The sequence below is a fragment of the Trachemys scripta genome, chromosome 1 (assembly GCF_013100865.1).
Source record: "Trachemys scripta elegans isolate TJP31775 chromosome 1, CAS_Tse_1.0, whole genome shotgun sequence".
Lineage (NCBI taxonomy): Eukaryota > Metazoa > Chordata > Testudines > Emydidae > Trachemys > Trachemys scripta.
Window position 1 is genome coordinate 128,902,672 of NC_048298.1, and position 22,460 is coordinate 128,925,131.

Consider the following 22,460-nt stretch of genomic DNA (forward strand, 5'->3'; position numbering starts at 1 on the left):
GTATATTGATGGAGGACAGGATATGGGAAACCTAAACTGCTGTTCCCATGTTGGGCATGAAAAAAAATCCAGGTTTGTCAGTCAAGCACTAAATAAACTTAAAAAGCCCTAAATATGTCTGTCTTATTTAAATAATCATCCCAATTTGGAAAAGAACTAACAAAATATATAATATCAGGTTTCAAAGTCTCCATAAATAATTGCATGTACTTGTCACTAATTATTATTCCATGAATGTTTTCTGTTTGTTTAGCACCTTTTATTCATAGGGATCCCAAAGTACTTTGCAACAAGTATGCAAAAAGCACCATGTAAATGCAGCCATCTTTGCATTGGAGAACAGCAACCAACACATACACTGCACAGAAAGAGGAGGGGACAGGGAAATTCTGGCCAAGAAAACCTCATTCACCCTTTTAAAAAGCACTGTACAATCTTTAATGTCCACATACAGTAGACAGGAACTCAATTACACTGTAACTGTAATAAGAAGCTAAGACCTCATTCAAGAATAATACCAAATAAAAATAGCCTAGAAGGAAGGGCAAAATTTGCATGAGCATATACCAAATATTAAACAGTAACAATTATGTCTCAGGTAGCAACTTTAAGGCTAAAGCATTTCATCATTACAGAGAACTATTTATCCTCTCATAAAAGTCTAGCACATAGCAGGTGTTGGAAATGGAAATGCAATTTCCCAGCTAGGCAAGCATCCAATATTTATGAGCCAAGCCTATGAAAACAACTGAAACTAAGCCCATTGCCGATAGGGACAGAATAATTTAAAGGCAAATGAAATATCTTCACCACCGTAAGAAGAGCAGCTTGTAATATCTGATAATATTCCTAAAAATGCCTGAATTAATTGTACACGAATGGAGATGATATGCAGGATAGAAACACAAAACCACGAACATCTTCATGGCTACAGTGCTATACAACTACTTAGACAGTTAACAGACTCAAATGATACATAGAAGAGAAAAATACGAGCACTTAGCTCAAACAGTTCAGAAAAAAAATGTGGGTACTACTGAATGTACTTTGCATGTACTCCACTGACAGCACAGCTTGTTGAGAGGGAAGACAGCCTGCTAAACTTCAACAGTGCCCATAAATGCTTTGTGTACTTCTTAGCTATGGAGGCAGTGTTTGGACATGGATTAAATTTAGATTAAATTCAGATTTGACAGTGCTGCAACCTTTCTGCAAGAGTTCCACCATCCTGGGTTGATATCTCTTATGAGAAGCACTTTTGTACTTGAGCCAGAACCAAAAGGTTTGGGTTAGAATTGGCCTCTTGAGCCTCCCCACCCCCTGCTGAAATTTGAAGAGGTTTGGATTCAGTCTTGTTTTTAGACCCCGACAGAGGGATCTGTGTCTGTCAACACTCCTAACTCAGCAGGCAACTCCAAATTTGTTTGAGGATTTCCTGTTTCCCACTGATTAGGCTCCTCTCTCCCTTTGGTAGACCACCTACATCAAAGACCATGGAAAACAAGCCACTTTTCATGGGTGTTTGCACAATTTTGATGGTGCTGGTGTTATGCACAGCACTGATCTAATGGCATCAGGGACATCACAGTACATTCTGATGAAGAGAACTGAGCAAATAACTCATTAAAAGGAATGTAATAAACAGGGTCGGCTCTGGCTTTTTTGCCGCCCTAAGCAGAAAAGCCACACACACCCCACCCCAATGCGGCAGGGCTCTCCGCTCTCCCCGGCGGCCAGAGCTCTCCGCTCTCCCCGGCGGCCAGAGCGCCGGGGGGAGGGCAGAGAGCCCCCGGCGGCCAGAGCACCGGGAGGAGGGCGGAGAGCCCGGCTGGGGCTCTCTGCTCTCCCCGGCGGCCAGAGTGCCGGGAGCAGGGCGGAGAGCCCAGCCGGGGCTCTCCGCTCTCCCCGGCGGCCAGAGCACTGGGGGGAGGCCGCCGAGGCTCTCCGCTCTCCCCGACTGGCTGGCGTGCCCAGCCGGGGCCCTGCTCTCCCCGACTGGCCGGAGCGCTGTGGGGAGGGCGGCGAGCCTGGCCAGGGCCGCTCTCCCCGACCGGCTGGAGAGCTGGGGGGAGGGCGGCGAGCCCAGTCGTGGCCCCACTCTCAGGACGGAGCACCCCGCCGCGCTGCCACCCTTCAGGCACCGCCCCAAGCACATGCTTGGTGGGCTGGTGCCAGTCCTGGTAATAAATGAGTTTCATTTCTTTGTTCCTTCTAGGTTAAAGTGACCCCTGTGCAGAGGGCCAGCAAAAGGCCTCAGCACTATTTAAGCAGTCAAAATAACAGAGATTAAGGTGGACATAAATGTTATCTAGGCCGAATGCTGATCCTCTGCACATGGCTGAATTTCAGTCTTTGTGAATTGTCCATGAGCAGATTGTGATTTTTCTCAAATGTATTTGTTATTCTAAGGGCACATCTACACGGCACACTCCTTATGGTCCCGTGTAGAGCACGTATACGGAATGACCACCTCACAGGGGTAAAAAGAGCAGTGTAAATGGCAAGGCATGGCTTAGGCAAGTAAAGACACTCCTGAACCCACAGGGTATGTGTCCTACATGGCTCTCTTCAGGCTTAAGCCAAGAAACCTCTTCAAATAAAACTTTGGGGTGGAGCTCGTTCCTGGACACTTCATTATTACTGCTTGGTTTTCAAAGTTCAAGCTGTATTGGTTGATTTTAAATTGAGCACATAGACATATCGCACGTGGCCAGTCCCCTGATTTGATGAAGTGTAACATTAAAAAAAAAAAAAAAAATAGGGTTCCATTGAAAATACTCACTTTTACAAATTCAAAGTTAGTTTTCAGTGCATCTACTCCAATATTCCTTTTAAATTAACTAGGCTGCAAGGCATGCCAGTAGATATGCTTTCAAGAAAATTCATAGAAAGGAGCCACAAAGGGGCATGTATTACAACCAAAACAATTTTGGTGGAAAACTGTATGCCGTAGTTGTTCAGCTCTAATGAGGAAATAGATATTCTGCCATGTCAGACTGGACCTTCTTGTTAAATCTATCTAAAAGATAAGTTATCTTTTCAAAATTACTCTGGTGCAACATCAGTGGTGTTGCCATGACATCTGAAAAGTCTCTGAATACTGTGGAGGTATCAGAGAATTGGAAAACAAATACACATGAGGTACAGATCTTCAGAAAAAGGAAAATAGTACAACATTGGGAATCTCCACAGAAGGAGTGAAATCTTGGCCCCATTGATATCAATGGGATTTTTGCCATGGACTTGAACTGAGTCAGGATTTCATCCAGCTAGTTCAATCCTTAGTATATTAACTGAATGAATGAATAAATAAATAAAATAAATAAAGGGGGAAGATAATCTGTAAATACCTAAAAGGTAACAGAAGTCTGAACAAAAGCATATAGAAAAAGAAGAAGCCATTCTAGATAAACCAGATTGGGTTTTCTTGGGACAGAATTATACATTAAAGCACAAAGGGAGTATATTAAATATAAACTTTCTGTATTTTAGCAAAGTATTTGGCATAGTGTCTCATGAAATCTTCCTTGAAAAAGGAATTCAAATTGGTTTGGACATGAACATTATCATATGCATACAAAATTGGCTGATGGACCATAAACAAAGAGCAGAGATAAATTTCCAGACCAAAAAAAAAAACCTCTTGAAAACTTGAAGTGAGAGTTCAGACTGAAAATATACGGCCCCTTAAAATAAAGTTAACAGTTTGTAATTTTAAAAGCACAGAAACAAAACAAGGGTCTAATCTAGCTCCTGTTAAAGTCAATAGACAGACCCCAGAGTTTCTTTCACGTATCATCAATCCTAACGCTGCCAAGTATCACCATCCACCTTTTCACCTGTAAGTTGGAGACCCTCACCTATTTTTTATGACACTTCAATCTTCCCTGTTAGGTAGACAAAGTCATACAACATGGCCTTTAGGCATCTGATACACACCTACCCTTCCAGCTAGTGCTACCTCTTTTTTGATGCCTTGACCTGCCCACAAAGCTACACTCCATTTGCAATATATTCTACTTCCTTTGTTCATGTGACAGATATTTTCAGTTCTTCCCCCCCCCACCCCCATCTCCTTTCTTCCACCTCCTGACAGTGGGTCAAGCTAGTCTACCCTCCCTTCCTCATCGCTGAGGGGATAGGAATCTCAAAGCCGCTATCTTTCTGACTGCAGTAAAGGGCACACATTTCTTGCCCCTTGCTCCTCTGGAAGGCTAGTGTCATCCATGTAACCCACTGGTGTACGACAGGTTGTCGCTTTCTGCTGCTCCACAGACCTTATGAGTTGTTACAGCCCCACTTACAGAGCCTTGGCTCTTTAACTAAAGCTGTAGAAGCTCATACTTCTAGGTCTGAAAGACCCTGACTCAATCCCTCTTCTGTCAGCCAGGAGGGGAGTTATTGTGCTACCACAAGGAGAGGGAAGGTAGGAACACATGATCCCACCTCCCGCTAGTAGATTCAGAACCACTTAGGGATTGGTGTTTTCCCAGCTACAGCAACAAGAAAGTCAGCCATTTTAGCACATATGGATCCCCCTTTTCCAGTGGCAAGACCCAGAGGGATGCCCTGTTGAGTTCTAGGGGGTTGCACAGGTGTTAAATGAAAACTGTTGTTTGATCCCGGGTCTGCAGCTTTTACATTCGTGGTCTATGCCATAGTGAAGTGTCTCATTCTATACCAGAAACTGTAGCACATAGCGAGAAATGGAAACTGGAGAGCAAATCAATCACATGTGCGTAACAGAAATATTAAAGACAAACCAACCCAGAGTCATTCTTTTAACTATAATTGGGCAAATAGATGTTGCAAGAATTTTGAAGAGTGAAAGACCACCACTTTTCCAGAATTTCTCAACTCCCCCAAACCCCAACCATCACCACCACTTCCGTCTGATCGACCTCCAACTGCTCTAAACAAATAAATACAATAAAAACTTCTCCATGAACATGGACCACACAAAAGAAATTGTATGTGGAAAGGAGCTTTTTCCAGAAAATTTGTGGCTTTGTTTACACTGGAAAGTTTTATCAATAATACCACTATAATTTTACCAGTATATTCCTCACCCCCACCTTATTCTGATAAGAATAACTTTTTTCAGTATAGCTTATACCACTCCCCATGCCACTGGCATAAGAAACTGAAAAAGGCTCTCTTATACCAGAATAAGAGTGTCTGCACGGGGATTAGACTGGTATAACTACATTGATTTAAATTCAGACATTAGGTTATACTAAAAGAAAAAAAAAAATACAAACCCTTTCCCATCTAGACCAGGCCTGTGTGTATGGGTTGGTGGGGAGGGGGGAAGATGTCAAAATAGGACTTGAAAGAAATCTGTCACAATCTTAACTGTGAATTTGTTATTCTGAGGGAACTAAACTGAACAACTTTACGGTGTGGATGGACTTCTCTAGAAGGGAATGCTGGAGGGATTAGTGATGTTTAAAACTTCATTAATAATGTGGAAAAGAAAGTAAACTGTACGTTTAATTCAGTTCACAAATGGTATACTTCTACCCCGATATAATGCGACCCGATATAACACAAATTTGGATATAACACAGTAAAGCAGTGCTCCGGGGTGGGGGGGAGGGGGAGAGGAGCTGCGCACTCAGGCGGATCAAAGCAAGTTCAATATAATGTGGTTTCACCTATAATGCGGTAAGATTTTTTGGCTCCTGAGGACAGCGTTATATCGGGGTAGAGGTGTACTAGATTCATATGTTCCCATTCTAGCTGCATGGTAGGTAATGTTCCTGCTTCTGAGATCAGGCACCAGCTGCAGGTGTGAGCTTTAAAATTCTATTTGCCCTACATGGCTGAATGCTATTGAAGAATACTGATGTCCTATATTTAAAAAAAAAAAGGATGACTTGCTCCAGGAGTGTACTTCTGACAGCTGTTTTGTTTTGTGTGTAGGATGAGGGTTGTAATCTAACTTTTAAAATGTGCTTTTTCACTTTTAGGAAATTCCATGTTAATTAATAGTTAAGTATTTCAGGGGGGCAAGAGATTGAGGCATGGCATGCTCTCCTTCATCCCAATCCCAGAAGGTGCTTGCTTAAGAATCTTTTCTTCCTCCCAGTTGTTGGATGGTGTCACAGGGTAGCTTGTCCCCGTGAGTAGGTCAGACCCAGCTCCCCTGTGTCAGAGCAGATGGGCCCAATTGAGCCAATGAAAGAGGGCAGGGTTAGCCCTGCGGCTATAAAGACCTGTCAGAAGGCAGGTAGAGAAGGAATAATTGGGGCAGGCTGTGCTTGGGGATGGGAACCACAGAGGAGTTGAGTAACTCTGGTGATGGTTCCCTGGAACAAGCGAGAGGTAGCCCTAGGGCCTGTGTTCCAGAAAGGGAACAGAACTAGCTGAGAGCAATGCTGGCTGAAGGAAAACTGGCTGCAAGAAGGGAGCTTACTGGAACTGGGAAACTACAAGAAGCAGGATTACCAGAGACCCCGTGGAGGGGAGGCTGTGAAACCCTAGGACTAAGGATGAGCAGAGGAACTGTTTTTGTCTGATATATGCTTATGTTTGGACAAATAACTCTATTTAAAGGAGATTGAGCATGGCTCTGAGTGCTTGTTAAATGGGAGAGAAGCCCTGCCATGTCACATACACTGGAGAATACAGGCACTTGGATTGGTCTCTGATACAAGGGGAGAGTGAGATGGATCTCTGGTACCAGTGAAGAGGGCGAAACAGATGCAGGGTGCCACAGAGTGACCTTTGACCATGTGGGGGCATTCAGGTGGTAGCCACTGTATTATAGATGACAATAATAAAGTAGGAACACATTTGGTATAAATGAATTAAATAAAGTTGGAAACATGGGCAGGAGATTTATCCTATTAAAAAACAACCAGAGGGTACTGTTCCTTATGTTCCGTAATGATGGATAACTAAGGGGTTCTCTCCTCCTTCTTCTTATTGTCCAATAAACCTTTGAAATTTATTCTTTGCAAAGTAAACCCAGACAAAGTTCCTCTTCTCTGCTGGGGTGTAGACACCATGCTGTCTCTCTCATCCTTTGGTCTGTTTGTTTTTTAATTGGCTTAATCACTTTGTTTACCTTAGATGTAAATGTTCTTTCATTGTCTTTGGTCTCACCTTGCTCAATTTGCATTGGAGACACAGGCTAAACAACATTGTCTGGCTTGGGTAGACTTGTGTATCCACCGCCTCCAAAACCTATTTTAAGAACATATTTCCAGTACACACAAATAACTCTTTATACACAACCTATACATATACCACACAATGATATTCATGACAAGAGTGTTGCCAGGTTTTAATACACATTCCAAGGAACTGTTTGGCTAGATATTCTGACAACAGTGTTTTCAGTGTGTCCTTTGCCAGCTGGCATCAAGGAGCAGTTACGGTCACACTTTAATAAGAAGAACATAAGAATGGCCATACTGGGTCAGACCAAAGGTCCATCCAGCCCAGTATCCTGTCTACTGACAGTGGCCAGTGCCAGGTGCCCCAGAGGGAGTGAACATAACAGTGAATGATCAAGAGATCTCTCTCCTGCCATCCATCTCCACCCTTTGACAAACAGAGGCTAGGGACACCATTCCTTACCCACCCATGCTAATAGCCATTAATGGACTTAACTAGATAAATTCATGGAGGTTCTCTTTTAAACCCTGTTATGGTCCTAGCCTTCACAACCTCCTCAGGCAAGGAGTTCCACAGGTTGACTGTGCGCTGTGTGGAGAAGAACTTCCTTTTATTTGTTTTAAACCTGCTGCCCATTAATTTCATTTGGTGGCCCCTTGTTCTTATATTATTATTAATAATAAAAAAAAGCTGGGACACAGTTACTGTTTTGTAACTGGGATCCCTCACACAGTCATAAATGTAGTATAGAAAGTACCAAAGAAAGCACCAAAGAAAGCAAGCTTCTTGTAATGGAAACAATAAGGTCTGAATGATTTGTTTACTTTCCCTATGTAACCCAAGAAAGTTACTATGCAATATATAATTTTCAAAGCCTGCAGTGCAATTGAATATTTAGAGTGGATTTTTTTTTCAAAAGCACTCAGCATTAACATACCTCTGCTCCACTTGAAATCAATGGAAATGTTAACTCTGCTCCCACTGAAGTCAGTGGTAAGACAATGCAGAACACATTTGACAATTCCACCCTTAGCACAGCATTTCTACATTAAAGGGTTAGAATACAAGGAAATTCTGTAAAGACATATTACAATATCTAAGGAATTTATTTTTGAAAAGGCTTTGAGCTTTGGAGGGACTTTTTGCCAGACTCATTCCTGAGGAAGACTAAAATGAAATGTGATAGTATCCATAGTTATTGGTCTTAATTCGGGAGGTAAAATGGCTGGTTTTATATTCTAGGATTTACCAAAGAAAATCCAGATGGTGACCCAGTGGATGAAAGTAACAGTCCGTCACACAGATGGACACACTTTCAAAAGCAGTAAATGAATGAATGAATAAATAAAATAAATAAAAACACCGTGGTCAGAGTAAATTAGATAGGAATGTGCAGTATGATTTGGTGGCATATAATTGTACATAGGTTTTAGCAGAATTTTCAGTTGAAATTTGGCAATTTCAGATTTGGATACACATTTATGAATTCAGAGTTAAATGTATGTATGAAATGTACTAATCTAGTTGCATGACTTGTGTTAGTGTGTGCTTTAAAGGCACAGGGCGTGATTCTGATCTCACTGTGGTATGACTGAGGAGTAACTCCATTGTAGTCAGCAGGGTTACACCAGTTTAAGTGAGATCAGAATCAAACCCAGTGAAGTTAGTTATTGGCTAAATTTTTGGCAGCTGTATATTCAGATGATGAAAAAAATATAGGGGGCTGGGGACAGTGGGGAGGGAGATAGAAGGCTGGGAAGGGGAATCCTTGCCTTTTCAGCTTTGGTGCGTTCACTCCTGAAATGCTGCTTTCAATTCTAGAAGCCTGCCTGCATTACCAAAAAGGAGTAGCAAATCTGGACAGAATGCAAAGAGCAATAGATAAATAGAGAATAAAATAACTAAATCTATACAGCTGGCTTGTACAAATATTTGAATGATTTAAGCTATGAATGGCCCTCACATGGGGCGGAGAGAGGATACAAAGAACTTTCCCTTCCCCTTACACATCCTGCTCAAGGACCAAGTACAGTTTCAGACCCTCCACTTTGAGGAGCATAGGGACCTCCTGCCTTAATAGGGAAAGGAGGGGAGAAGGCTGTTGTATCCTAAATGAAGTGCAACCTATGCTCTGCTTGTAAATGCAGTGGATGGCAGTGAGGGATACTGCCTCCCTGAGCTCCTCGTGCAGGGCTGGCTCCAGGGTTTTGGCTGCCCCAAGCAGCCAAACAAACAAAAAAACCGCGATCGGGATCTGCGGCGGCAATTCGGTGGAAGGTCCTTCGCTCCAAGCAGGAGTGAGGGACCGTCCACCGAATTGCTGCCAAACAGCTGGACGTGCCGCCTCTCTTTGAAGTGGCCGCCCCAAGCACCTGCTTGGTAAGCTGGTGCCTGGAGCCGGCCCTGTCCTCGTGAAGCCATGCAATTTCACACAGCCTTCTACTCAAAGGAGTGCCTTGAAAGCACAGTCTGACCTTGTCTAGTCTATTCTTGGGCCTGGTCTATATCTAAAAATTAGATTGATCTAGCTATATTGCTCAGGACTGGGTGGTGTGAAGTGGAGGGAAATCATGCCCTATACAACATAGTTAAGTCAGCCTAACCCTTGATGTAGACACAGCCAGGTCAAATAGAAAAGTTCTTCTGTCGACCTTGCTACCAGGGAAGTAGATGAATTACACTGATCGAAAAACCCCTTTCAGTGATGTGGGTAGTGTCTGCACTACAGTGGCACAACTGCAGCACTGTAGTTGGGCCACTGTGGTGTAGCCATACCCTTGGCAAGATCTACTAGATCTGACTATGGAACACATTCCAAGACAACATTGAGCAAATCCAGAGTCTTGATCATCTTTAGGAGACACAGCAAAGCCTTCCTCTTGAAAAAGACCTCTCTGCTATAAGGGTGATACTCCTAATACTGACACCCCTTTCTACCCCAGAACCCTCTACCGTCCTCCCAGCCCCTTAAAAAGAGTAAATTAATATCTAAACAATCAGTCCCCAAAACCCTACCCAAGCAGAGGGGTTTTTTGCCCCCAAATGAGAGATGTGCGGAGTCTCCATGAAGTCTACTGAGGACTTTGCTATTGTTACTGATTTTTACAAGGAAGGTACTAATGCACCACAGTGATAGGTAGTCATATATAACCCTAAGATAGTTAAGTGGATAAGAGAGTCTGTGGAATAGTTTCAGTGGATTGATAGATGTCCAATTTCCCCTTCCTTGTCACTCGATCCTCTCCACTACTCCCCTCCCCCCGGGATCCTGTGCTCTGGGGCTGGGACAGGAGCTGCAAAGCCTGCCTGCTCACGAGATGCAGGTAGGAGGTGGCCCCAGCTGAGCAGAGGCTGGCATGGATTGGTTACCTGGCACCTGCTTCTCCCTTCCCCCCCAGTAACTGAACTTTTGGTGTCTGGTCAGTACATCTAACCAGACACAGTATAGGTCCCCTTTAGATCAGACTTTCAGGTCAAAAACCAGACACCTGGCAACCCTACTTGACCCTGCATTATCAGAGGCAGACAGAACACATTTCCCAAATGCACAATACACACATACCACATCACATCACCTTTCCACTTCCTCCACACTCCTTCCTCTGACCACCACAATGGCTCGAAGTCCTTTGATCAGGCAAAGGCCGGACTTCTTTGAAATGCTGCTGCAGATGACAAAGAATGCTGGGATATGTTTGGGAGCTAAAGACACCCACCAGGCATGACTGAAGAAAAACAGGAACTCTACTTTTTATAAATGGATTTATAAAATATTATAATTATTCATTTGAGGGAATATAACAGATATACTGACAATGTGGGTAGAATTTTCAAAAGCAGTCAGCATTAGCCTAACTGCTCCCACTGATGACAAAGTAAAACTTCCACTGTCTTCAGTGGGAGCAGTTAGGCCAATGCCGAGTGCTTTTGAAAATCCCATCCCATATTTGTTGGAGCCTAAGAACACCAGGTTCCCAAATTTGGTAGATGACTTCTTCTGTAGCATTCTCAGATTGGTGCCAAAGAGCTTTTATATAATGCTGCTTTTTATTTTATATAAGTTTATGATGAAGTCACTGGAGGATCTCTCTAGACATTATAAATCCTAGGTACTCTGAAGCCCTCACATATCTAGCTACGTTAAGAAGTTTTACTTTTTATATGTTCATCAAATGAAATGTTTTGCTCTTAATTCCTTGAAAATGAGTTTTCTTACCTATACCTATGGGAGAACTTTAAGTATTGACCAATAAATACAATTAATCAAAAGAAAATCCTGAATAACAAGTAGCTTTTTTGAGTGACCTAGTTCTTGTAATTCATTAATAATTTTTGTACAATATTATTCCATTTCAGTCTTCTGGAGCTTAAAGATGAAAATTATTAATTTCCAGGAGTATCCTTCATTCCTATTCTTTCAGATAGTCCTCTAAGTAGAGTGATCACCAAGGTTATGGTTGTTCTCTTATCTAAGCTCTAGTAGAGTGGTTGAAGTGTTGCTTGCCAGCATCTTTATAATAGACTGTTAAGTTTACACAGGGTATTTTCCCTTTTGAAGTAGAATATATAAATTTACTCCCAATTACTCCTTATAGTTGTCGGAATAAGTTAGCTAGTTTCCCCATAAGTGTCACAGCAGCCGTGGGGGTTCAGGAGAGACTTGAATTCATAGTGTAGTGGTTTCTCGAACGTGCTCAGGAAGGGAAATGTGATGCATAGGTGACAGCATGGAAAAAGCACAGGAATATTTACGAGAGAAGCTGACAAATAGCAAGATGAGGCTTGCATGATTGGCAGAGTTATTCAGAGCTTTGAAAGTAATAAGAAGCTTGATCTTGATTCAGTGCAGAAATTCAAAGCGGAACAATGATTTGGTCAGAGCAACAAATGAAGACATTTTTAGTGGCAGTGCTCATGTGAACTAGAGAGGCAAAGAGGGTGCCAGGAAGCCCAGAGAAGAGGAGGTGAAAGTAATAAAGTACAATATTTTCCCAGTCACACACAGGCACCTGCCCCAGACACTTTCTGTTCAGACACATGCCTCCTATCTATTCTCCAAAAAATACCCAGATTGAAAACTGGATGAAGGGTAGTAAACCAAGAGCAATGATAAACAGTGATTATCAAAGTAGGGGAGGTGTCTGGTGGGGTACCGCATGGATCAGGGTTAGACCTGTTGTTGAACAGTATTTTTAAATGATCTGGAAGAAGTGGAATAAACAGCATGTAGTTCAATGTATAGACCATACTAAACTGAGATGTGTTGCAAACGCCATGAGAGACAGGGAAATAATACAATGGGACCTAGAAAGGTTAGAAAAATGGGCAGAAAGTAAAAGATTCAGAGTGGAAATATCAAAGCTAATACATCTGGGGAAAATTAATATGAAGCACAAAGATTAAATGTGAGGGAGAAAGCTGGAAAGCAGTAATGCTGAAAGAGACCTAGGCATGACGTGGGACAATAAATTAGATATGAATTTCCAGTGTGATATGGGAGTATTCAAAAAATCAAATGTGATTAACAGTGACATGCAGAAGCAACATGTCATGGAACAAAGAGTTGAAAGAAGTCCACCATCTCTGGCACAACTGGAATACTGCCTTCATTTTTGGCCACCTCAGTGCCAGAAAGACGGGGATAAATTGGAGGGACTTCATAGAAGAGTAACAAGAATGATTAAAAATTGGAAGGAATGTTTTATAAGGAAAAATTAAATATGTACTCTATATTGTAGCCAAACAATGACTAAGTGTGGACAGCTAAGGGAGATAACTAGGCACAAGTATTTGAAAATTGTAAACACCAATGAGGGGGAGGAGGTGTTTAGGGTTAAGGAAGGTTTAACTAGGAGAACAAACAAATGTAAGCTGAATCAGGAAATTCCATACCTTGAGATTTAAGTTGTGGAATTGACTCCAAATGGAGGCTACGAAAACAGTCATTTAAAACGTGACTGTACGAGAGTGCATGAGAATACAATGCTACATTGTCGACAGGAGATCCAGCAGATAAACTTAATAGGTCTCTTCTATAATCACATGTACAAGCTCCTAACAAATATACCCGGCACAAACGTATAGATGTCTTGCATACACCATGAGATCATATGTACTTCTCTACATAAGCACACATCTACCCCTTCACAACCGTACTCCTGGCAGGTTCAGTGCCACCACGTAGGGTGAGGTTTCTGTTGTTTCAAAGGTGTCACTGGGCATTGCTGCCTGCATCTTGGTGCTCCAATATCCTCCATTTAGCTCTATTGTATGCAGCGTATTTCACAGGATGAAACAAAACAACCCTGCATGCATTTAGATTCTTCCAAAATGTGTCTGAAGCATTTCTTCTGCCCTTCTCCTTTAGATGCATCTTTCTTAGCTCAGCTGGCTATAAAGTATCATTTTATTATTTATTTTAATCAGGCCAGTTGATGGCATGGCTTCTAGGTCTCATTTTTACCTTTGTTACTGCAGCTTTGATGCCAATGTTATCAAAGACTTCAGTGCCTGGTGGTCCTGAAAATTTATCCTGAGGATAGTACTTTGGAAACATTGATTTAATGTAGCCAATAGATTTATGAGCCATTGTTATGAGGCCCATATATCATAGCTGCAAAAGCAGAAGGATAAAATCTGATCTTGGTTTGGAGCTGAATCCTCATGCATTCCAAATCCTGCCTCTCAACAGATCAAAGGAACTGCTAGTCTTGTGAATTTGGTCATTCACCTCATGAGTGATGGTCACTATCTTAGGGTTTGTCTATACATGGAGTTATTGCAGAATAGCTCTTGTTTAAATGCACACCCTCCGTTAATCCAAATTTACTTTCAAGCATAGACAAGCCCTTCAGGGTATGTCTATGCTAGCTTTTTGCTTCTGTTCTAACTTGATTAACTGATTGCCAATTAATTTGAGTTAACTACCAGCTTTGGAAATGCTAATCTAGACAGTCCACAAACATGTGTGGTTTACCCTAAGGCTCTGCCTCGGAACAAATATTTGTGGATTGTCCAAATTTATTAACTCTGCTAACATGAGTAACAAGTGCAAAATCTGTAGTCTGGACAAACCCATAGTAGAGGAACTTATTGTTCAAAGGGTGTGAATGACCAGCTGATGGCTGGGACATTTATTGCTGTCTTGCTTAAGGTGATGGTTAGACCAAAGCACTTAGCTGATGCACAGAAACTGTTTACTGTGCTTTGAAGATTGCCTTGTTCTGGAAACACATGAGATGAACTGCCATCTCTTTCCATAACCCTGAGATGGAACTGATTGATTGTATTTGCGCTCCAGATGACATCACCTTACTATATACAACCCCCTACCATTTATACACACCTCCACCCTACACAAAACTCCCAATCCCTCACTATAGAGCAGATTGGGAAACACAGGTGAGTGTGCTTGGGAAAGTGAGTGTGGAGGGGGAAAAGAGTACAAGGACAATTCCCCTTGGGGCATCATGTTCCCCAGAAGAACACAAAGGGATAGGGAGGAGGCAGAACCCTGGCACCACCCCCTACTGCAGTGGTCCACATAGCAGGCTAGCTGCATCAGTGGAAGTAGGCTGTAGTATTTGAATGGATGGTGCCGCTTTTATAATCTCTCCCCAGGCATAATCTTTCCTGGGGCTTCTCATTGGGAAGTACAGCACCATACTAGAGGCAGTATACACAAGGCTGTGTCTATCTCTCTCTCTCAATCTAGCTTTATACTTTCCTTCCAACACACAATTAATTCTCAACACCCCAGCTACTCCATATATACATCCTACCATCCACTCTTCACACACTTCCCCTCCCCTCCCCTCCCTTCCCCCCACCTAATTCCACATCCTGCACTATCCATAGGTGGCTAGACACCACCCACACAAAAACACCTCCTATACACCACAGTCCTTGTTATCCACACACACCTACTGCCACAAACTATTACTACTCTTACCTCTCCTCTAACCTTAACAGAAAGGGAAACATAACCCCTACTCATCATGGACACAGACGTCCCCACAGAAAATAATATACTCCACCCTTTGCAAATATAGATTTCAATAGCTTTGTTGTCAGGATTGTGTATGCAGTTTGCCAAAGTTAATACGTATCCCCATACTCTCGCCCCTAAACTCCCACACCTTCCTGTATGCCCCTGAAACTACAGCACCAATTGCACCCCTGGAACCAATGTGTTTCCCTTCTCTTCTGGCAGGCTTACGGATTTGTTTGCTGCTGTTTGTTTTTTAAATTATTATGGAATATAGAGCAGGAGCTTTGGTATAAGTAAGGTATAATTGTGGGATTTTTTGGACTAAGTTGTGGGCTCAGCACACTTGTAGTCATTCTTATTTCATCTGGCAATGAGTTCCATAGTCTTGGCACAGTTCCTATGAAGTGTCTGTCTCCTGTGGTCATGAGTCTCCCTCTGTTGGTCAAGTGCTTCATTGTTCCAGTGGGATGTAATGATCATGGGAGTTTGTGATCACACACAGAGGGAAATGGTCTATTGGGTAGCTAGAACCAGTTTCACGCATGGATTTGAAAAATTAGGAAAAGGATCCTGAGTTGGACTCCGCGTTCAATGGAGAATCAGTGCAGACAGTATTGAATTAGGATGATGTTTTCCTGGCATGCTTTGTTGCTGACCAAGTGGGTTTGCTGAGCCCTGAAGTTGCTAGGGCTTTTGCGGGACTTGGGATTCCTGGTTATAGTGGGCCAGATTCTCAGCTGGTGTAAGTCAGCAAAACTACATTGGCTTCAGTGCTAGCTGAAGTCATGGCCCACAGAATTGCAATAGTCAAGCTGTGGTGTTATGTTTGAGCTGATCACAGTAGCCACATCTTTGCCTGATCATACCAGACTCCATCTTCTGACAGATGGAATGCTGCAGATGGAAATAGGCACTGTGCTATGCTTGGATACTCAGATAACCACAGTGAAAAATGCTGCCCAAGAGGACCCCGAGGCTGCAGATCAATTTTAACAATCTGAGAACACATGCCTCAAATGGATAAGATTGTTATGGAGAAAAAGACTTCCTCAGTGTTTCCCTCTTGCCTTCAGCATTGCCTCAGTCTTCAACTTCAGCCAGATGCTCTTCTTTCAGGTACACTGAGATGGTGCTCTTCACCTTTGCAATTCACCTCTCTGTCCCCAACATTTCTCTGCCCTACATACAGCCTATCACACTCATATTCAATTTAGCCATCTCTCCCTACTCCCTCCACAAAAACACATCATCTAACCCCGTACAAACACCTATACTGCTCCTCACACCCCTTATGCCAAAACAACCAGACCCCACATTCAGATCTGTTGCAACCCCATCACACACATCTCTCCCAATAGCCTCCCCAATACATATACAAACAGCATTGCTCACACACACACACACACACACACACCCCTTTATAACGTTTGCCCAGACACAAGCCCCTCAATAACCACAGGCTCTTACACAGCTCATCTACTCCTGCATGTCCCCAAACTTACTACCATCTCCCTGCCCCAGTACACACTTCTCTCTAAAGCTCTCTGACGATAATCTAAACACCACCTCCTACGCAATCCCCATGTACCCACACATCCCCAACCCAATCCACAAACAGTAGCCACATCTACCAATCCCCCCCAACACGTCATCTGGGTCCACCTGCAACAAGAATTCATCTACCCTTCCCATACCCTCTCCCCTACACCAGACACACTCAAAAACTACTCACAGTGCCACGCATGCATATGTAACCTCCCACACCCTTACACAACATTCTCTACCCCTACATCCATACTGCCCTGCATTTACCCCAGACTCCCCGCCCCCACACTCATTCCTATTCCTCACCACACACACTCCATCCACCCCTACTCCATCTCCCTGCGTGCCTACTCCCACGCACCCCTACACTATCCATGCACCCTCACACATCCTGACCCTCTTCCCTCCCCACCACAACTTTCTTATCCTTCCTTGAATAGCCCTTTCCTACACTCATAAACATCCATAAATGTCCCTCCCCACTCATGCCATAACCTGTCACCATCCCTCCATACTTCCCAAAGAGACCACCCTATTCCTGAACCCCTCACACAAATACACTGGCCTTCTCATCACTCACTCGTTAACTATTTCCAACATCCCCTTTCCTCTTCCCCTGCATGTAACCTATGCCCCTACCAACACCCCTTGCCTTCCCATAATACCACATGCTCTACTCCCGCTCCTGACTCCCCTCAGATTTATACCCTTAACTACCCCTCCACATAGCCAGCCCTCCCACTCCCTCTGCTCCCCACACCTTATAGCCCCCACCTCCATAGTGCCAATAAATAATTAGAGGCCCTTTCTCTGCTAATTCCCTTTCCCTCACATCCCTTTACCTGGCCCCACCATTCTCCCATCACACCCACACCTTATGCCTCAATCCCCCTTCAGACAATCACACTCCCCTTACCCAGCCCTGACTTCACACTGACCTCCCCCAACACATACAACTCTATAGCCATCCCTTTCGTCACACCTTGCCCTCATGTGCCTTACATTCCTCCATACCACACTCCCCTCCTCCACAAATGCTTCCTACCTCCCCACAAATATGCATCTTTTCCCACTTCTGCCCAAGCCCCTTATGCACCTCACACCTATTACCTCACTCCTTACATGCCCATGATTTTATATACCCCTGCACTTTGCTCGCCCTTCTCCTACAATGTTTCTCACTTCCATATCCCATCTCTCCTCTAAAACTATGCCTTGTGTTTGTGCCCCTCACCTGCCCTTCACATGAACCCCATGCATTCCCCCATCTACACCCCCTTTACATCTCCCCATCCTCCCACCTACATCCACATGCCTCAAACCCCACCACATCTTTCTTTACCCTCCCTTCACACTTCACCCCCCCCATTGCCATTAGCTCACCCCCCTTCCAATCCCCACTCCGACCTTTTACTCCAACCTGCCTCACAACCACACACTATAACTTCTCCTGGCTCCACCAGCCTCCTGACCTCCCTCACCCATGACCCCTGGCCACCTGCCCTGCATACTCTGGTCTCTTCCTTCCCCATACACCTTTGCAGTTCCCTTGATCTTCCCCCACACTCACCCACCATCCTTGCCCTGCATACCCTTTCCTCTCCAGCCCCCCACTCCCTGAGGTGCTCTCTGCTTCCACAGGGCCCCTACCTTCCATACCCAGACTCCTCCCCCTCACCTCCTCCTCGACAGAATCCTACAGGCCTCATTTTAGACCCCACACAGGCATTCCTTGGCTGCCTGTCCTCCCCAAACAAACAGCCTTGTGCCCTTCCCCCTCCACTCATACATCCCCCCCCCCCCAACCCCACCCCCCCCCCCCCCCACCCCTGTCCCCAGTCCACACCCTTTCTCTTCCCCCCCCCCCCCCACGTGTTTACTTTCCCTTATGGTCTCCCAAGCACACCCGTGATTTCCCACCCACCCAGCTACGTTCCCCCTTGCACCCCTCACCTGTCATGTGCACCAAACACACAGCCTTCCCTCTCCTCTGTCATAATCCTTTCACCCCCACACCCCTGGTCTTTCCCCTTTGCACACACTCCACTTAATCCCCCCAGCAAAAAAAACCCTACATCCCTAACCTCAACCGTAGCAGCCTACCATGCCACGCACCCCTTCCCCAGCCCCACTTCCCTACACACTCTTTCCCACATTTATACCTATCTTCCCCCCTCGCCAATTTCTCTCGCACACGCAGCGCTCCTGATACTGACACGTGTGTATCCGAGACCAGCCTTCGTACTACAAGCAGCTGGAATCACTCCTCACTCGCTTGCCTCTCGGCTGCTTTTGTCCATTGTGCCATAAGCGTGGGGACTGGGGTTGTTTTACGTCGGCTGTTGCTGACACCTTTGGCAGGAGTTGCAGTCTGTCACCCTTCACTTTCTTATACACAGAGCAGGTATGGCTGAGCCTGGGAGGGCTGTCTTTTGTCAGGGCACTTGTCGGTAGGCACAGCGTTAGGGCGAACTTCGCACGCTATTTGCACGCTTCACGCGAGCCTAGCAGCAAAGGGGACTTTCTCTGAGAGCTTATAGGGAACAGAGCGGAGCAGATCTCGCACATCCCTGTCTATTGAGACGGTTCTCGTCTCTACATCACTGGTTTGCAATATGGGAATCAGACAATGCCCTCGTAGTAGCCTAATTCAACCCCAACTGTTCCTCTCTCTAGATACAGCATATTTCTAGAGCAAGAGAGAAGGGAAATGTTTGTTTTAATGAAGGATTAAGAACTGATTGGAGAACTATCTGAGCCATTCAAGGCTACACCACCACCACTACTACTATCCCTTGGCTAAGAGCAGTTGGGTGTCTTCCCCCCCCCCCCCAAAAAAACAACAACAAAAAACAAAAAACACCCAACCCCCGCCCGAAACTGACTTTTTAAGCTTCGATTCAGCTGCTTGGTCGAGAAGCCGCTTTTATTTCCCTCTCTGTGCGTGTGTGGCTGCCTGCTACATTCCTAGAAGGCACTTTCCAAAAACTGGAAATCGTACAGCGTCGGAATACGTTTCCTGCCTTGCAAGTGAATGTATCAGTTCACCTAGACACAGATGTGCAGATAATCCTTTGATCTCCAGTCCCTTCCAGAGAATTTAGTGGTTGGGTTTGAAGGGAATGTGGGGGTAGTTTTAAAGGTCATGCATAGGCGCTCTGTGTCTGGCACAAGAAAAAGCACCAACGAAGTTAGTTACCTGAGAGAGGCGAGGTCTAGAAACTGGGAATTCTGACTTTGCTTGTCATGGGTTCTACCTTTCCCTCGGGGCAAGTGTGCTGAAGCTGATTTCTTGCATTCCCCGCTCAGGCTTTGCAATCCTTTTGTTATATCTGAAGGTGCTGGTTTCTCTTAAAATAAAGCCACGAGTCTTCTTTGCTTTTGCCTCTTAAATCGGATTCCTTTAGCACCTCATAGTTCCCCCCACCCCGGCTGCTTCCCTGCCGCGGACCTGAACTGCCAGGCTGTGGAGAGCAGCGAGAGAGGAGTCTCCAGACTAAAGAAAGGTCTGGGGGGGTGAACGCACTGAAACAGGCTCTAGAGGTTGGGACAGATCTTTCAACAAGACTCCCCTCTAGATTTTAAAGACCCCCCCTCCCTTCACGACCCTATTAGAAAATGTCATCTTTCCCTTACCGTGGTAGGAGTAACCATGGCATCCGTGTGAATGTTTCCAGAAAAGTCGACATGAAGAGAGAGGTTGATGTAAATATGTTCATTCAAAGTCCCAAAGTTGGTTTGCCTGGGCTGTGCAGAGTTGCTCTATGGGAGAGGAGCCTTAAACTCTGAGTCCCGTGAACATAATCTGCTCGATTATAACAAACCAGCTCAGCCAGATGGCTCTGTGCTCTGCGGATTAACCCCTTTATTGCCACACGCTGCCTTCCCTACCTACCCTTTCCCATAACGCTGCCTGGTTGGGAAAGTCAGCGAATGAAGCCCCTTTTTTAATTTGCAAACGAACAAGCCCCCATAAAGGTAGTTCCCCCGTGTGCGTTTTAAAGAAGCACAATTTAAAAGACTTGTTGATCATGTTATCCCCCTCCTAACAGGATCTCCTCCTATTAAGAACAGTGTCAGCACCAGGGAACGCTTTACAGAATTCCTTTGTTAAATCATAAACATCTCTGTCTAAATACGATTCTCAGAAGAGAAGTATTTTATAGCCCAAATGTCTATGCATTAGCACTGTAATGGTCCACCCTCTCTCCAGCCCGCACACACCCTGGTCAAACTGTTTACATGTGTTGCTATTCTTACCCACGTTCAGAAGTCATTAAAGGGCACATAAAACAGGTGAAAAAGAAAAGCAGAAGGAAGTACATTCTAATAAGCCTCTCCCCCCCCCTTTTTTTTTTATTTAACTCCAAATTTTAAACCTGCTGGGTTGGTTGGTCGGTTAGCATTTTTGTCAGCCAAGTGCCCCCCCCCCCCCCAATTTGGAAGCAATATTCGTTTGTAAGAAGAGAACCCAGGGGTGGATTCGTGGCCAGATATTCCTCACGTTTTGATTTGTAGATTAGTCCATTAAGAAAAGGACGGGGCGGGGGGTGCCAAAAACATGGAAAGTTCATCAGCCGTCAGCAGTGACTGGTTTCCAAACTTTTTTATTTAGAGTGATCGCTCACAGCGATCGTTGATAATTTTAGCTGCGTGCCTCTAATAGTCTCCCTCTCTAAATTTAAATGCTTATGTCATCTTTCTTTTCTTTTGATTCAAGTATAATTTGAGCAAGTCATAACCCAAATCAAGGGGGCACACAGAACCGTTTGTATGGCGCGCACACTCTTCTGGGGAAGACATTTCCTTCAAGAATCTCAGTTCTATGAGATAATGTGGTTTATATTATTTCCTTATTCAATCAAACTAGTTTCCTTCTTGTTTTGTATAGTGTCATTTCACCCTTCATGCCCTCAGAGCATCTTTCTACCCCCCTTTGAACCTTTAAATCTAGCTGGAGGTTTGTCACGTTTTAGGGATCTATTTTCAGCTGTAAATTGACAGTTTTTTTTAAAAAATATATATTACTATCATCATCGGTAAAATAACACCATTGGGGACCTCTGTACTATACACAGTGTACCTGTCTTATATCATCATCACTGCCTGAGCTGATTGTCACATCTGAATGCCCAGGCTCAGAAGGAAAAAGTGCAATCTTCCACCGATGCCTCCTAAGAATATTCTTCTAAAATTTGCTGCTCTCACAATCCACACGTAGCTTAAAGGCTGAGCAACTCTAACGCGTTTTCTTCTTCACACTTTGCCTGTCTGCAGAACTTCCATCAAGACTTTTTTTTTTAGAGCCTTTGTAACAAAAAGTGGAGTCAGATGTAAATTCTCTTCCCCCTCATACACACAGTGCAGTCAGACCTGGGTGCCTTTTTAATCTCCTGAAGAGCCAGCAATAGAAATCTTTCCTGTGGCAGGCCAGTATTATGCTCCAGCAGCAGCAGTCAAAGGGTTAAGTTTTTGAAGACAGCCCAGAGCCGGGAACTTCGCTATTGCAGCCAGTCCAGCAAAAAGAAGGGAAACAAGTAGGCTACAAGTAAATGATTTCTGCATAGAGGGGCTGGCTACCTCTGATGGGAGGTAAACCAACCAGAACCATGCATTGTGCACAATTTGAGGGGTTTTGCTCTGTACTTGTGTCTGCATGCCAGCAACACGCCTTGTAATTTGAGATGTGACACCTTAATCTTGCCAAATATGTGTGCTCTGTAAAAAGCATTGTAGACGGGGTATTTATTTTCACAGCTAGAGGAAGCGAAGATATGTTCATTACTTTCAGTTTCCCAAA

The 22,460-nt window shown here is 44.2% G+C and overlaps 1 protein-coding gene across 2 annotated transcripts in view; it reads right to left on the reverse strand.

Moving 5' to 3' along the window:
• The window catches only part of NTF3 (neurotrophin 3), a 60,413-nt gene extending 38,217 nt beyond the window's left edge, over positions 1-22,196 (reverse strand). Inside the window, exon 1 of one of the 2 annotated variants that reach the window (XM_034784849.1) lies at positions 21,744-22,196. Coding sequence is in view for 1 of the 2 variants with exons in the window: in XM_034784842.1 (XP_034640733.1) it covers positions 20,297-20,314 (18 nt within the window). In the remaining variant the exon portion in view is untranslated. Of the gene's footprint in view, positions 1-20,296; positions 21,017-21,743 lie in introns of those variants that run through there. The other variant, XM_034784842.1, reaches the window with a different exon arrangement.
• Positions 22,197-22,460: the final 264 nt, after the last annotated feature.